At 42.5% G+C, this 16,974-nt stretch overlaps 1 protein-coding gene across 1 annotated transcript in view; it reads left to right on the top strand.

Moving 5' to 3' along the window:
* PTPA (protein phosphatase 2 phosphatase activator) overlaps positions 1-16,974 on the top strand; it is a 175,024-nt gene that overhangs the window by 131,958 nt on the left and 26,092 nt on the right. Inside the window, exon 9 of the mRNA XM_077478505.1 lies at positions 15,367-15,474. Coding sequence (XP_077334631.1) covers positions 15,367-15,474 — 108 coding nt within the window. The remainder of the gene's footprint in view (positions 1-15,366; positions 15,475-16,974) is intronic.

Raw genomic sequence — 16,974 nt, 5'->3', positions numbered from 1 at the left:
TTTCTCAAAGATATCCATTAAAAGTCTCATCTAAAGTTTGCCACAAGCCATCTGGGAGACACACCAAACATGTGGAAGAAGGTGCTCTGGTCAGATGAAACCAAAATCGAACTTTTTGCCCACAATGCAAAACGATATGTTTGGCGTAAAAGCAACACAGCTCATCACCCTCAACACACCATCCCCACTGTCAAACATGGTGGTGGCAGCATCATGGTTTGGGCCTGCTTTTCTTCAGCAGGGACAGGGAAGATGGTTAAAATTGAGGGGAAGATGGATGCAGCCAAATACAGGACCATTCTGGATGAAAACCTGTTGGAGTCTGCAAAAGACCTGAAACTGGGACGGAGATTTATCTTCCAACAAGACAATAATCCCAAACATACAGCAAAATCTACAAAGGAATGGTTCACAAATAAACGTATCCAGGTGTTAGAATGGCCAAGTCAAAGTCCAGACCTGAATCCAATCGAGAATCTGTGGAAAGAGCTGAAAACTGCTGTTCACAAACGCTCTCCATCCAACCTCACTGAGCTCGAGCTGTTTTGCAAGGAAGAATGGGCAAGAATTTCAGTCTCTCGATGTGCAAAACTGATAGAGACATACCCCAAGCGACTTGCAACTGTAATCGCAGCAAAAGGTGGTTCTACAAAGTATTAACGCAAGGGGGCCGAATAATTTTGTACGCCCCACTTTTCATTTTTTTATTAGTTAAAAAAGTTTCAAAAATCCAATAGATTTTGTTCCACTTCACAATTGTGTCCCACTTGTTGGTGATTCTTCACAAAAAATAAAAAATGTATATCTTTGTTTGAAGCCTGAAATGTGGCAAAAGGTTGAAAAGTTCAAGGGGGCTGAATACTTTCGCAAGGCACTGTGTGTATGTATATATATATATATATATATATATATATATTTTTTTTTTTTTTACTTTCTGCTATAAAACACATCCAATAAAATAAAATAAATCAAATTTCTTCATCAATTTAGGCCAATATGTATTCTGGTACATATTTTTTGTAAAAAAAAAAAATTCAATAAGTGTATATTGATTGGTTTGCGCAAAAGTTATAGCGTCTACAAACTTTGGTATATTTTTATGAACTTGTTATTTTTTGTTTGATTGTTTTTACTCGTAATGGTGGCTATTAGCGAATTTTAGTGGGACTGCAGCATTGCGGTGGACAAATCTGACACTTTTTGGGGACCAGTGACACCAATACAGTGATCAGCGCAAAAAAAGCACTGTCATTATATAAATGACAGAGGGAAGGGAAGTGGCTAACATCAGGGGCGATCAAGGGGTTCAGTGTGCTCCTAGGGAGTGCTTTCTAACTGTGGGGAGAGTGGATGCACTGGATGAAAAGAGATCCATGTTTCTGCTAATAACAAACACAAGATCTCTCTATTACTCCCTGATGGTCTGCCTTGTTTACATAGGCACACCGCCATTCTGCCTTTCCTCCGAACGACCGGCGGCCATCGCTGATTGGCTCCTGCTGTGTCCAATCACAGCGGGAGCAGTGCTCCAGTGGTGCACGCACCCCCCCCCCCCCCAGATTGCGTGCACAAAATCACGTACAGGTACGTGCTTTTGCACAGCCGGGCCGCTCTGTCGCAGTATATATGCAGTTAACTAATGCCCTTTTATAAACAACTGTCTGCTGGACACCTGTTTAATGAATAAGTAGACTCACCTGTAGTTGAATTCTTGTTAATTTGGATTTTGTTGTCTAAAACGTAGCTTTGCTTTTTAGCTTTTAAAGCCGCGTACACATGATCTGACGGGAAATGTGTTATGAAAGGCTGTTGGTGGAAAATCCGACCGTGTATATGCTCCATCGGACAATTGTCAGATTTTTCCGCAGACAAATGTTAGATAGCAGGTTTTAAAATTTTCCACGGACAGATGTGTGTTGTCGGATTTTCCAAGCGTGTGTGCACAAGTCCGTTAGACAAAAGTCCAAAGTACAAACACACATGCTTGGAAGCAAGGACAAGCCAGAAGAGGTCAGTCTTGTAAACTAGCGTCCTTGATGGAAAATTAATATTTGTGATGTGGTAAATTATGAAATCTCGAAATGCAGCGCACAATTCTCTTCTTTAATAGGATAATAATGAAGCTGCTTTGCTGGTGATACTGATGGAGTTATTGCAAACACATTTTGAAAGGCTTTTTTTTCTAGTGATATCAAGAATAATTTTATTATGCTCTTTGTTTTTGTTTTTTGTTTTTGTTTTTTTGGCAAGTTACCACAACATCATTATCCTGTAGTTTATAAGATCAAAGATACAACTATGTTGGAGTCCCTTGTCAATTTTACATTGTATTTTTTAAAATGTAACTGCCTGCTCCAAAACTGTCAGTTGAAGCAAAACACATAGTCAAGTATTATTCTCTTCAATTTTTTTATTGTGCATTAAAAAAAGAGAACAAATAAAATTATATCTGCCAATAGAACTTAGCCAAAAGTGCATTCTATGCATCCAAAAATATAGAAAATATAACAAGTCAAATCATTATTCAACCAAAGAAATAATATCAAAGCAATAACTCCAAGGCCAATAATAAATAACACGTTAGCAGAAGGAGCTCAAAGGGTGGCGCTAAAGAGCTGAAAAAGCATGTAGTAAGTCACTATGTTTGTGATTGTTGACCAACAATTGTGTGGCTGTGTGTATGCAAGACAATTTTGGGCCAACGCCCTTCGGACAAAATTCCACGGTTTTGTTGGCGAACAATCTGATCGTGTGTACGAGGCTTAAGGCTTTAATTGGGGTGTGTTCACTTTAGCAACTTGATCTTGACACGTGTGTGTGTGTGTGTGTGTGTGTGTGTATGTATGTATGTATGTATGTATATATATATATATATATATATATATGAGTGTGTGTATGTAATGTATATTCACACAACCAAATGCATAAATGTGCGAGCGTGAACAGCGCCATTCACAACAATGCAAAAAATAAAATAAAAATCTGCTGGATTCTGTATGATATTTGGGTGCATTGAATAAAGTAAAGTGCGGGCAACGTGCCCCGGTGTGAGCAGAGCCTCATTAAGGTCCAATGGTCACCGCAGAAATAGACCTCTTTGGCCTGTAACTCTTGTCGCGTTCACGAAGGCGGCTATGTAATAAGCACACCGGCAAACAAACCCTCGTTTTCAAAGCACGCTCGTTATAAACAGCGAAACGCTGTTGCAGGCTCTCCCGGCAGACTGTGGGTTAATAAAAAGCCCCAGCGCCACAACAGAGGATGAGATCAGTGAAGTTTGCAGAGAGCGATGCTGACTTAACGAGAGCGCGAGATGAGCAGTAATTGAAAGGCACAGAGCATTGTGCAGCTTCTCCCCTCTGCCTGCACAGTCTCCGCTTCAATCTGCCCTTCTAAATTTGGAGGTTTTTTTTTTTTCTCCTATAGAAGGGAGGGTTTAAATTTCTGCTGGAAGGGAAGGAACTGACAGGAAGGGGTTGCTCTCATCTATTCCTCCCCCCCCCCCTCCTCCTCTTACTGACTGAGGAACCATTTACAAAAGGCTCATTCTCTAGGGAGAGCAGAGTCAGGAACGCAGAGCCTGTGAGTAATTTCCTGCTCAATATGGCTTCTCTGACTCATACAATTCCCCTGAGGTTACTGAAGGATTGGCTGTCTCCCTCTCTCTACATCATGTGATGTCTCAGGCTCTTTCCCCTGCTGTCTCTTTCATTTTCTCATGCTCTCTCCTCGCTTTCTCTCTCTCTCTTTTTTTTTTTTTTTATACTTTATTCCCACTGTCAGCCTTTTCTTTCTGTAAACCACACCATCGTTACAGCTTTGAAGTGCAAGCCTTTTGGTTTACGAGCTTGTGTAAGCTCAGTATGGCTGGGCAGTCCGTCCGCCCTTCTGAACATTGATGGTGGAAAAACACAGCGCTCTTGCAGCAAATGGAGACGCTGCAAACCTTTAGCTAGGGAACTTAAGAAAATTCACGCTTCACATAAATCAATAGGACATGTCAGCTTTTTCAAATCACAGTATTTTGAGCAGAAAATGTAAGTCTTGGTATGAGTAAAAAAAATACTGCTTCCTTATGTGACCTGAAGACTAGGCAAAGATCACATGGTTCAGGTTACTAAGAGCGTTGTGGACGGTGCTTCTCTTTAGAGACTGCAGAGAGTCAATAGTGTGTAGTCAGACCAACCTTAAAGCATAAATATGAATGAGGCACAACACTGTACAGCAATACTAAGAAGGTAGAACAGTCTGTAATGAGCAAATATGGCTGTCCCCACCTATATATGAAAAGAAGAAAGAAATGGCTGCACATCCAGAACTTCCAATTGCCTTTTAATTTGTTTCACAAAGATAAAGCCAAAGACACCAAACCGTGGTCACGGAGACACGTTTCACACATACATCTTGTGCTTAATCATGATTAAGCACAAGATGTATGTGTGAAACGCGTCTCCGTGGCCACAGTTTGGTGTCTTTGGTGTTATCTTTGTGAAACAAAATAAAAGGCAATAGGAAGTTCTTGATGTGCAGCCATTTCTTTCTTTCTTTCTAAGTTTCCCACAGAGACGGGCCGGGGCTGGCACTCTGCAAGATATTCCAATCAGCCTTAGCCTTATACACCTGGAGCAGCGGTTCTTTTTCTTGCACCTATAAATAAAGACAAGGTTTTAAACCTCTTTTGCCACCCACATAACGCACATTTATGGTAACAAAATGTTGAGCCGTGGGTGGCCATTCTTTCTGCGCTAAAAAAAAAAAAATATATACATATATATATATATATATATATATATATATATATATATGTATGTATATATGTATGTATGTATGTGTGTGTATGTATATGTATATGTATATATATATATATATATATATATATATATATATATATATATAAAATCTAACCGACTTCTCTATCTACAGTATATGGTGTGGATGGATGGATGAATCTGCAGTGGCAGCTATTGTATTCTGACAGCTGGCACTGGTGGCTGTCTGAGTACCCTAACAGAGACTATCTGATTGGATGCAGTCGCTGTTCTGCCAATTTTCCTCTTGGTTCTTAAATTTTTTTTTTATTATTGGAAGAATGTAGGGCAAGACAATGTCAATAGGGCTACCCACTGAATGTATTTTGGCCAATTCATCACATACTGGCTGATATTCACTCAGTAAATGGCCAGCTTAAAGTGGTTCTAAGAGCTAAAGGTTTTTTTTTACCCTAATGCATTCTCTATTCTAAGGTAAAAATGTAAAAAAACATTTCAATACCAGCCCCCTCTTAAACACTTACCCGAGTCCTCTTTCTTCCTGTATTCATAGGAGGCTCTGAGAACAGCAGGATAAATTGTAATCTCTTGCCATTAGCCAAATCCTGTAAGGAGCAAGCAGAGGGCCTTAGCAATCCACACTGTGTGTGTCTATGGATGCACACAACCCAGTTTGGGAGCGTGCCTGCACGAGAGTGCCCCCCCCCCCAAAAAAGCAGATGGCTTGCTATGGGGCCACTCGTAGAAAAGGAGGAGGGGACCGAGTCGATTAGGGACTCCAGAGTAGGAGGTAAGGCACCACTCTGTGCAATACCAGAGCAAGTAAACATAACATGTTTATTTTAATTTAAAAAAAAAACAGGCTTTTCTAAAAAAAAAAAAAATAGAGGCTGGCATTGCAGACTCTGGGTCACAGGATAACAAAAGTAAATGTACTCCATTGACCCCAAGATAAGTAAAAGCCCAAAAAGCTTTTGCCATGCTTCTCTTAATAATTCCTTTATGCCCCTGAGCCAATGGACATTTTTGCTTGCACAACCCTTTGGTTTCTAGTTTCTAGGATGTATACAGCCTTATATTATTGAGCTGTTAATGTTATTGTAAACCAGGGGCCCATAGCAGTGGTCATCAACCTTTTTGAAGGCCCAGGGAGGGGGGGCACGCAATTTTTCACGGGCAAAGGCTGGTGTTGGTGATTCAGTCCTCATGGTTGGTATGGTTTCAGGGTGATAGAAGCGCATTATTTCTATTGTTACATTGTAATATATAATAAAGTGGTTCAACTCACCATAATGCAGAATTTGTGGGAGACCTAATCGTGTCACTTGCCATATCTCCTGCCACCAGATGCAGCTTGTCACCTGCCACCATCGCCTCTCACCAGATGCAGCTTTTTAATTTGTCACCTGCCACTAGATGTGGATTTTCACTTGCCATGTCGTCCGCCACCAGATGCGGATTGTCACTTGCCATGTCGTCCGCCACCAGATGCGGATTGTCACTTGCCACGTCACTTGCCACCATTTGCGGATTGTCGCTTGCCACATCACCTGCCACCATTTGCAGATTGGTACTTGCCACGTAACTTGCCATGTTACCTCCAACCAGATGTGGGTTGTCACTTTCCATGCCAGCCAGTGCCACTAAATGTGCATGGTCTCTGCATTGGTGGCAGACTGGTCCATTTAGTGAGGGCACGAAAGCGGAGATGTGGGGTGGGCATTGAGAGATGATGTAATCTCTCTGCTCCCTGCCGCTCCTCAGACATTAAAGAGGACTGTGTTCTGACAAAATGGGCACCCGCGCTGTGAGGCCAGAAGAGCGCTGATGTGTGGCGGGCAGTGAGAGATGATGTCATCTCTCTGCTCCTTACCGCACATCGCTCCCACATTGAAGTGGCGCGGCTGTGAGGGCAGAATAGTGGTGATTTGGAGCGGGCGGAGAGAGCTGATGTCATCTCTACTCATCCGCCTGCTTGTCTCTCTCCTCTCAGCCACCTCTAATGCAGGCCGCCTGCCACAGCCGGGACCTGCTGGTTAGGCAGGGACCCTGTGGCAAGAGACTCTGGGCTATGGGCTCCAGATTCGGGGGGCTACAGCCTCAATAGCCACCCCCCGGCGACGCCTATGTTGTAAACCATACTTTTTTTTTTAAAGAAAATACCAAACTTGTTATACTTACCTGCTCTTTGCAATGTTTTTGCACAGAGCAACCCTGATTCTCCTTTTCTTGTGTCCTCCACAGGCACTCCTTGCTGGGTGCCCACTATAGCAAGCCTTCATGCTGGTTTGCTTCCATTGACACACACAGCACACCTTGACCCAGTCCCCACTGACTGCGTCTCTGTGCCTATCTGGTCAGGAAGCTGACAGCCAATCATAGAAGGAAGCATTCCCCGCCCCACAGCTGCATGTATGCAAGGGGCATGTATACATGCTTCCGCCACCTTTGATTAGCTGTCGGCGGTAAAGCTTAGGCGGGTACAGACTCGTGTCGGAACATGCCTTAGTTCATCACTGGTCACCATCAGTGCAGTGCATGGAAAACCATGGATTTGGGAGCAACAAGCTAGTACAACCAGACAGGTTATGGTGAGGTGGATTCCTTTCTGACTATACTTGGTATAGCTTGTGATAGCTTGTTTACATGCAAATAGTGCATAGTGAATTTCTAAAAAAATAAAATAAAAAAAAAAGTCTTAAAAAAAAATTCCCTCCAAAATAAATGCCTTAAAAAAGCAGGCACAGCCACTGGTGTCTTGTTGGGGGCCTAAAAATTTGGTGTCGCTTTCTGAAGAAATTTAGGTACATTTTTTTTTTTTTTTTTTGCAGAATTATTTAAGGTACAGTGTTGCTTTAAAGACCGCTGCTCATGTCCTCGAGACCTTGCCAGTATTGAACCCCACAACCAGATTCCAGCAGTCACTTTTTTACTTCATGAAATAAAAAAACATTTCACTACCAGACAGACCCCTGCCACGGCAAGGTTTATCCAGGTGCTACATCAGGGCTCCACTGAGGGGGAGAGAACCAGACCTGCTGACTTTCAGGGCAAGCCCAAGAACATACATCCGAAGTTAGTGAATGTAAAGTGCCTGTGCATAGTGCTAAAGGGCAAAAATAATAAGTGCTTTAGGGTGCCAATGTGCAAGACAAAGTTTGGCCTTCCAGCTGGTAAGCATTACTCAGGGTTAGCCAAAAGGCCCAGTCCCAGGAGGCAGTTGTGAAAAAAGTGCATGGAAGTGTTGTAAATTTTGGTGGCATACATAGATGGGGTAGCGTCTTCATACATTGACTGCATTGGTGTGTTCTGAAGTTGAATTGCTCATCATGGAACCGGAAAACCAATTCGTGAGATTACCTGCTTCCTGGATAATGTATTAGACACCTGAGGCCTAGTGGGCTGCATATATACCTACTGTGCATTTCTATTGGGTGGCCATTGTTTATATGGTACATAAAGCCCTGCTATCTAAATCGGTGGGAGGGAGGAAGGTGGCACAGATCAAGCAATGGGACGTTTAGCATCTACAGTTCATTTGACCTTGGACATATGCCTACTTATTGGCCAACTGTCAGGCCGCAACAATACTAATGACTTTAAAATGCCTCATTTCCATCAGACTAAAGCTAAGGGAGAGGAACTATTCTTTGTCGAAAATCTGACATTTAAGTAAATGCGTCCCTCATATACTTTGAGATGCTTAGCTGGAAAAACTTTTTGAGATGGGGTTTTTTTTTTTATATCTCCATTAAAAAATATGCTCTACATAACCATCTCTTCATAAGAGATAACTATAAAACAGACTTGATCTACATATACAGTGAGGGGAAAAAAGTATTTGATCCCCTGCTGATTTTGTACGTTTGCCCACTGACAAAGAAATGATCACTCTGAAGCATCATTTAATGGTAGGTTTATTTTAACAGTGAGAGACAGAACAACAACAAAAATATCCAGAAAAACGCATTTCAAAAAAGTTATAAATTGATTTGCATTTTAATGAGTGAAATAAGTATTTGATCCCTTTGCATAACATGACTTGGTACTTGGTGGCAAAACCCTTGTTGGCAATCGCAGAGGTCAGACATTTCTTGTAGTTGGCACCAGGTTTGCACCCATCTCAGGGGAAATTTTGTCCCACTCCACTTTGCAGATCCTCTCCAAGTCATTAAGGTTTTGAGGCTGACGTTTGGTAACTCGAACCTTCAGCTCCCTCCACATATTTTTATGGGATTAAAGTGGTAGTAAACCGCCCCAAAAAAAAAAACCTGCAACACAATAGCATAATGTGCTAGTAAGCATCACATACTAGCACGCTATGAAATACCCTGGAACGAGGCTCCTGCAGCTCGCTTGATCACTGCCGAGGGAGCTGACATGTTCCCTCAGTGTTTCTTCCTGGTTCTTGGGCTCCGGCGCTGTGAGTGGCCGGAGCCCCAATGACATGACTCCCACGCATGCGCATAGGAGTTCTTCGTTCCGGCACAAGCCGCTGGACCTTCAGCACGCATGCAACGCTGACGTCATCGGCTACATGAAAGGTGAATATCTCCTCAACCAAGCAGGTTTAGGAGATATTTATTTTGCCTATAGGTAAGCCTTATTATAGGCTTACCTGTAGGTAAAAATGAAAAGGTGGGCAATACAACCGCTTTAAGGTCTGGAGACTGGCTAGGCCACTCCAGGACCTTATTTTTCTTCTTGAAGTGGTTGTAAACCCTTACAAACCACTTTGACCTACAGGTAAGCCTAGATTGAGGCTTACCTGTAGGTCCAAGAAATATCTCCTAAACATACACAGTTAAGGAGATATTTGGCGAAAGACAGGTAGCGCTGTCTACGGCGCATGCGGCGCGCAGGCGCACTGAGCGCGCCGCAGTTAACAGCGATATGGCGCGAGTGGCGGCTCCCGTGCACATGCGTGGGAGTGATGTCATTGCGGCTCTGACGAATGACACCACCAGAGCAGCGAGACCCACCTAGAAGATCGAGGCTCCGGACTACAGGGGACAGCGGTGACTTCGCTGGCTCCTATGTCAGGTAAGTGACACATAATGGACTACTATGCGATGCATAATAGTCCATTATGCTTTACCTTGCAGGGAATCAAAGAGGAAGTAAGCCCATCAGGGTTTATTTCCTCTTTGAGTCACTCTTTTGTTGCCTTGGCCGTGTGTTTTGGATCATTGTCATGCTGGAAAACCCATCCACAACCCATTTTTAATGCCCTGGCTGAGGGAAGGAGGTTCTTCTTTGATTCCTCCTCCAAACACAGCGAGTTGAGTTGATGCCAAAGAGCTCAATTTTGGTCTCATCTGACCACAACACTTTCACCCATTTCTCCTCTGAATCATTCAGATGTTCATTGGCAAATGTCAGACAGGCCTGTACGTGTGCTTTCTTGAGCAGGGGGACCTTGCAGGCGCTGCTGGATTTCAGTCATTCACGGCTTTGTGTGTTACCAATTGTTTTCTTGGTTACTATGGTCCCAGCTGCCTTGAGATCATTGACAAGATTTTCCCTTGTAGTTCTGGGCTGATTCCATCGTTTTCACGATCATTGAATCTCCATGAGGTGAGATGTTGCCTGGAGCCTCAGACTGAGGGAAATTGACCGTTATTTTGCGTTTCTTCCATTTGCGAATAATCTCGCCAACTATTCTAATCCTCTCACCAACCTGCTTGGCGATGGTCTTGTAGCCCATTCCAGCCTTGTGTAGGTCTACAATCTTGTCCCTGACATCCTTGGGCAGCTCTTTGGTCTTGGCCATGGTGGAGAGATTGAAATCTGATTTCTTCTGTGCACAGTTGTCTTTTTACAGGTAACAAGCTAAGATTAGGAGCACTCTCTTTAAGAGAGTGCTCCTTATCTCCACTTATCTGTATAAAAGACACCTGGGAGCCAGAAACCTTGCTGATTGATAGGGGGTCAAATACCTATTTCACTCATTAAAATACAAATCAATTTTATAACTTTTTTTTTTTAATGCGTTTTTTTTTCTGGATTTTTTGTTACTATTCTGTCTCACTGTTAAAATAAACCTACCATAAAATGTACAAGATCAGCAGGGGATCAAATACTTTTTTCCCCTCACTGTATAGTACTGACACCACCCTTCAATAGGAGACACACAGTGTCTATCAAAAGGAAGGACGGTCATCTCATTTATAGTCCTTGGTTATAATTGCTTGTTGAAACTAGAAATCGCAGATGTTTTCCTCCTGGTGTGCACCTGTGGCTTGGAAACTCACTGGGTTGTGATGTTCTGTTTATCAGATATAAACTGGCTAAATACATTCTAGGTACATCAAAGCAAAAGCTGTGCAAAATCGCACACTTTAAGAAGCAGCAACAGTCTGAGTAGACATACCTGTCCCCTGCCAGCATGCTGTAGACAAGAACCCCAACTCTCTGGAAGCAGTGGTCTTTCTGCTGAGGTTTGACCTTCTGAGTCATAACTAGAGCTCCATAATTAACAGAGAGCATGAACTTTGCTGACTCAGACCTATAGCTCTGCAATTAGCAGAGGGTGTGTTGGACCTCTGTAGAGTGAACACTGTTTCCAAAGAGAGCAAGGGTCCTTCCGCAAGGCTTGAAGGCAGGGGGCAGGCTTTTCTACTCAGGTTTGGGCTTTTTTGTTTTGTTCTTTTAAGAAAACAAACAATTGACTTTATACACCTTGTGTTTTGATGCATGGAACTGATTTAAACTGAACGTTTATTTGGGCTTTCATTTATTTGTCTCTTCAAACAAAGTAATCAGCCTTGATCCCAAGTGTAGGGATAGGGGAGGAGCCTTGGGACGTGTGGGTGATGTCACTTCACGTTACTGGAGAACTGAAAGAGTCATCATAGGAAATTCAGGAAGGAAACTGGCAGCTCAACCAGGAAGTGTCTGGGGAAAGCTGGGACTTTACACAGCTACAACTACAATGGCCTAGCTTCAGGCAGTGCATTGCATCTCACACTCTAACTGTATATTAAATCAGATGGCAAATATTTAAATGCACCCAGACTATGCTACACGAACAGTTGCTTCAAAATGCTGCAGATGGTCAAAGTATATTGAGTTGCTCGGCAAACCTCTATATCATGAAGCTGTTGCAAAGTGGAAGAATACAATACCCTTTAACAATTAAAACCATTTCATAGAGTAAACTGCACTACACAAATGGGGGCACAATTATACTTATATATGCAACTCCTTGAAGATATAAGCACTCCAGAAAATCAAGATATGTGTTAATTTACAAAATACAAATATGTAAAGCTAATTTTCAGGCACTTATATATTTATTACATGTATTTTTAAAAACCTGAATTTTACTGGATTTCATCCTCTTGCGATTCATTGCACAGCACCCCTTAGACTGGGAGATGGGGGGCAGTACTAGAATAGTACTGACAGAAGGAGAGTGCTGGGGATTGTGGGGAAAAAAAAGGTCAGGTCACCAGGCTGGCTGTACTGGATATGCTGTATCAGATTTTACATTGAAGCAGAAATAAATTCTATTTTTGTAGTTGCTTGCAGGTATGTTTATTTTTGATTGAAAATGTATACTTTATTTTGCAAGAAAATATACAAAAAATAAATACTTGAAACAGGGTACATCCCACTCTGTACTGTGACGCAGTGCATAAATACACTACATAACGATACAGTTCCAAGCATACAAATAAATTACAGTCATCCTGCGGTATGATGCCTGATGTGTTGCGCAGAGTAATGGTACCCTGAAACATCACATCATGCATGACACTGCATTACCCTGAAAGCATTACTTCCAAAAACATGTCAGAAAAGTCAGGTCATACTGTCAAATCAAATGGCATTTCAATGAGCAACAGGTGTGATGAGGGGGGGGGGGGGGGGGTGGAGAAGATGGGGTAGGGAGGGGAAAAAGAGTTCACAGGCCCGAAGCTTTATTGAACTGCCAAAGGATACATAGCGGGGGGAGGGGGGGATCTTCAGAACTCCTCTTCCTCCTTAAAGTCCATCAAGTGATAGTCTCTGAGCAGACTGTGGACCAGTCTTCGACAGTCCTCGATGGACATCCTCTCCCTCTGGTGGATGAGGCGCTTTCTGGCGCACCAGACAGCGTCCTTAAAGCAGCACAGCACCCGCCAGGCACTATCAATATCCTCCTGTGAATGAGTTCCACAGAAGAGTCCGTTCAACACACCAAAGTGTGTGATAGCAGTCTGTGGTACAAAGTCTTTGAGATCAAGTTCCAGAGCCCTCAACAGGCCCTGTGCAAAGGGACACTCCCAGAAAACATGCAAAGCAGTTTCCTCCTGGATGACAAAAGGGGCAGTGTCTGTATCTGCACAGGTTTCTGGCATGCATGAATGTCCTGAGTGACAACCCCCCTTGGATTGCCATCCATGGCAGATCTTTATGCATGTTGGTTCTTTGAAGAAACATTCCTCCAGACCACTTTGCAAGTGGCTGAAGGGAGGCCTGGAACAGTCTTCGCAATGTCCGATGCTCTAATCAAGTTGTGGATAGTTTTTGGCTTCCACAAGTCAGGTTTCACTCCATGTAGCCCTAGCTCCTTAATAAACTTGAAAGTGTCCAAGTAGTACCAAGAAGTGTCCCAGTTGTAGGGGATGGAGCTGTCCCATTTGTCCCATCCAAGGGACCTCCAAAGAGGCAGGAGGAAAAAAACGGGACATGGAGTTACCACCAGAGTCTACAGTTCTGTCAACCAAAGTTCTGCAGATGCAGTTACAGGCAAAGAACACCCCCAGTAGAGTGGCAATGTCAGGCACACCCTTACTCCCCTTGAGTGGTTCCTTGACCATAACCACCCGCTTTACTCTTGCAGGTATGTTTATATGGCAGAAAAGTATGTATCTGCCATAAAGCTCTTTCCCTACCGGCTTACATTTTGCCTAATTGTAACCTGACAACTGCACTTGTACAACTTAGTGTGGGTATGTCATAAGTGCTGGGACAACACATCCCATGCACATTCATGAGTGATACATCATCTTGAACTGGCCATTAGAGGAAGCTGAAGACTCTAAACCAGGGGTATCAAACCGGAGGCCCTCCAGCTGTTTTTGCGAAACTCAAGTCCCATCATGCCTCTGCCTGTGAGAGTCATGCTTGTAATTATCAACCTTGCAATGCCTCATGCGATTTGTAGTTTCGCAACAGCTGGAGGGCCACCAGTTTGAGACCCCTGCTCTAAACCCATAAATAGACCAGCAGAAGATGGCAGTGATCACATTTCTTTAGGGGGGCCCTATGTGAACATGTTTGCCACTTATAGCAGAATTAGCTGTGTATGCTTACAAATTATGGCAGAAGACCTGAGAATTAGTGGTATGTTTGGTTCCACCTATTTATTAGCCTCCTACCATCTCTGCTGTTTACAAGGGCAGGACCAGAGTTTAGAGCGAGCAGAAGGGTGACTTCATCAGTATGCTGCTGCTGCTGCTATTTTTTGTCCAATCAGCAGGTTGGGGGGGGGGTTAAGTAGGGTTCTTGATCAAGTTACGCTGCCATTGTTGGCTGTGCTGTCTGGCAAAGATGCTGAGATCAAAAGACTCGCTACACAGCATTTTACATTTCTTGTGAGGTGAAACCATACCTGCGTATGTCTACGTGTGCTTGCTCTTATTGGAACAATTTGTGTACCATGCTTTATCTAAAAATATGAATGCTATTAAAGCTGGCCACGTACATTTAAGATTAATGAATCTCCTGCTTGCGCTGTTGTATATTGACAGCCGGCTCCACTGGCTGGCAAAATACCCAAACACCATCCAACTGATTAGATGCAGCTGATGTTTTGTAGACCATTTTTTGCCCAGCTCCTTTGATTTTTCTGTAGAGAGATGTCAAGTGGAAGGGTCTCGTGACAGGACTTACCCAGTGGTCGAATTTTGGTTGGTTTATCAGGAACTGGCCAGAATTTGGGCAATGTTTTTATGATTCCATTTTAATGAGGCTTTTATTAACGTTCACCTGTGTAAAGGAACCATTCTTTAACTTAGAATGTACCAGAGCTCGGTATCCTGACCCTGGGTTAAATCATTGTTGAAGGCCCAATGATCACATGGTCTTTTCACTTGCTGTTACTGATATCTCTTCCTATCCATGACTAACCTGGGTGTTCTTGCATGCACAGTCCAGCTGTGCTAAGGACAAGCAGTCTGTTTACAGGGAACCGCAGAGCTTTCCATAATCTTTGTAAGGAGGTCAGATTGACTTATCAAAGGTGGAGAAATAGTTATGATTTTCCACTGATTGATTTTGCTCCATGCACATGAGATTGTGTTTAATCCAGCTGTGTTTAGCTGGCTTGGCCTAAAATTTCATGACTTGATACTTTTGTCCAGAACATAGCTGGCAGCCCATGTCCGTAGACACAATTATAGTGGTCTTCCAGGTTTATAAATATAAAAGATTAAAGGAAAGACTGTAAAAGCAGTATTCTTGTTGGGTCAGTAGATTTTATCCTCTTGGAGGATATTCATGGTTTTAATGATTGCCTTTCCTAAATGATCCTTAAACATTGCAAAATGGTGGTCTTTGATGACTTCTTTACTTGCTGCTAGAGATATTATTTTTATTTATGTTTCAGATGAAGACGGGACCTTTTGCAGAACACTCCAACCAACTGTGGAATATCAGCGCTGTCCCAACTTGGGCTAAAGTCAACCAAGGCCTGATCCGCATGTACAAAGCGGAGGTGAGATTCATTAAGCTGCTAAGACTTGTACAGTTCAGGTGAAACCAAAGCCAAAAACTTTTCGTTTGCTTTGGATGGAGTAGGAAATGGCTAAAATTCTTTTTAAGGTTTTTTTTTTTTGCCCTTTGGGGATTTATCTTCACTTCCTGTTCTGGAGTTATAACAGAAAGTGAGAGAAAAATACCTTTTTAGACAGTTGTCACTGGAAGAGATGTCCTATGGAAATATATATGGTATTGTATATACATACAGTACATGCATACAGTAGTTTACTTTGAAGTTTACTTTGAAGTGCTATTTTAATTCCCAAGTGTTTTGTTTGCCACTGAGTAGGGAGCACTGATTTTTCTGTTTTTCTGTTAGTTTTAAGGCACTGTCCGACCAACCATAGAGGTCACACAGATGGCTGCGGAGGGTTATTGTGGTTTCCAGTCACCACAAAAAGACCATACAATGTGACATCTTTTGAAACGTACAAATTTATTTTTATAAAGCATTTCACAGTGTATTTTCATAACCGCGTTCTTCAAGTGTCAACCACAAACCATGTTGTCTTTGATATGGTAGCAGTGTTGTAACGATAGCTTTTTCTGTGTTAATTGCTATTTGGAGAAATCCTTGCTGAATTTCCACTACGTTGCTGAATATAGCACTTGCCACAGTCAGTCACTTGTCCCCGAAACAGTGGCTCGAGAGGCAAATGTCATGTCTCACCTCGACCTCTCTAGGGATGCTCAGTAGTCGCAGTCTTTTACTGTCTCTGTGCATAGAAAATCAAACAAAGCTTTATTAACTGATATCTTTCCATTCAAAATTAATTTAAATATTTGTTTTCAAATCCTGTGGCACCTATGAAATTAAAAAATCTTGCCTAGGCACCTGCAGGGCACGGCAAGTAATCGTTGATGCCCCCACCCCAGCAACACATACTTGCCTTTCCTTTGGCCCCCACACTCTATTCAGCCATTGGAAGTGATCTAAATAGTCGTTACTTCTGAGTATGGAGACGCATGTGACTTGCTCTACTTTTCTCTCAAGCAACAGTGCTGTCACATGTAGGGAAAGGGAGTGTGTTTGGATTGCAATTCACAATGAATAGCACTGCAGTGCACCAAAGCACGTAAGGTACATGGTGTGAATAGGCCCTTAGACCTAGCTAAGCTGTCTGTATTACAAGATTGTTGTCTGAACAAAGTGACAAATCTTCTGATATATCAGTTAAATACACATTTAGCTGATTGCTTGATGTTAACCAGTACTGTCCTTTATCATTTTAAACTGGAACTAAACACTTCTTTTTCAGCCAAGGAAGCTACCATCTTGGCCTCTGTTTGAGTTGCAGTTGCCATGGTGCTGCACATGTGATTAATTATGACATCAGCTGTTTTATGGTTTGACAGTTTGGTTGAAAGCACAGGCAAATGTGACAGTTGGTATTCTCGGCATTCCAGGAATGTATCTGTTTTTTTTTTGTTTTTTTTTAACTGTTAAATTGATGGG

The sequence above is a fragment of the Lithobates pipiens genome, unplaced genomic scaffold, assembly GCF_037356315.1.
Source record: "Lithobates pipiens isolate NorthernLeopardFrog02 unplaced genomic scaffold, aLitPip1_a1.2 Scaffold_1, whole genome shotgun sequence".
Taxonomy (NCBI): Eukaryota; Metazoa; Chordata; class Amphibia; order Anura; family Ranidae; genus Lithobates; species Lithobates pipiens.
The sequence above is the reverse complement of the archived record's forward strand: the minus strand, read 5'-3'. Positions and strand labels throughout refer to the sequence as shown.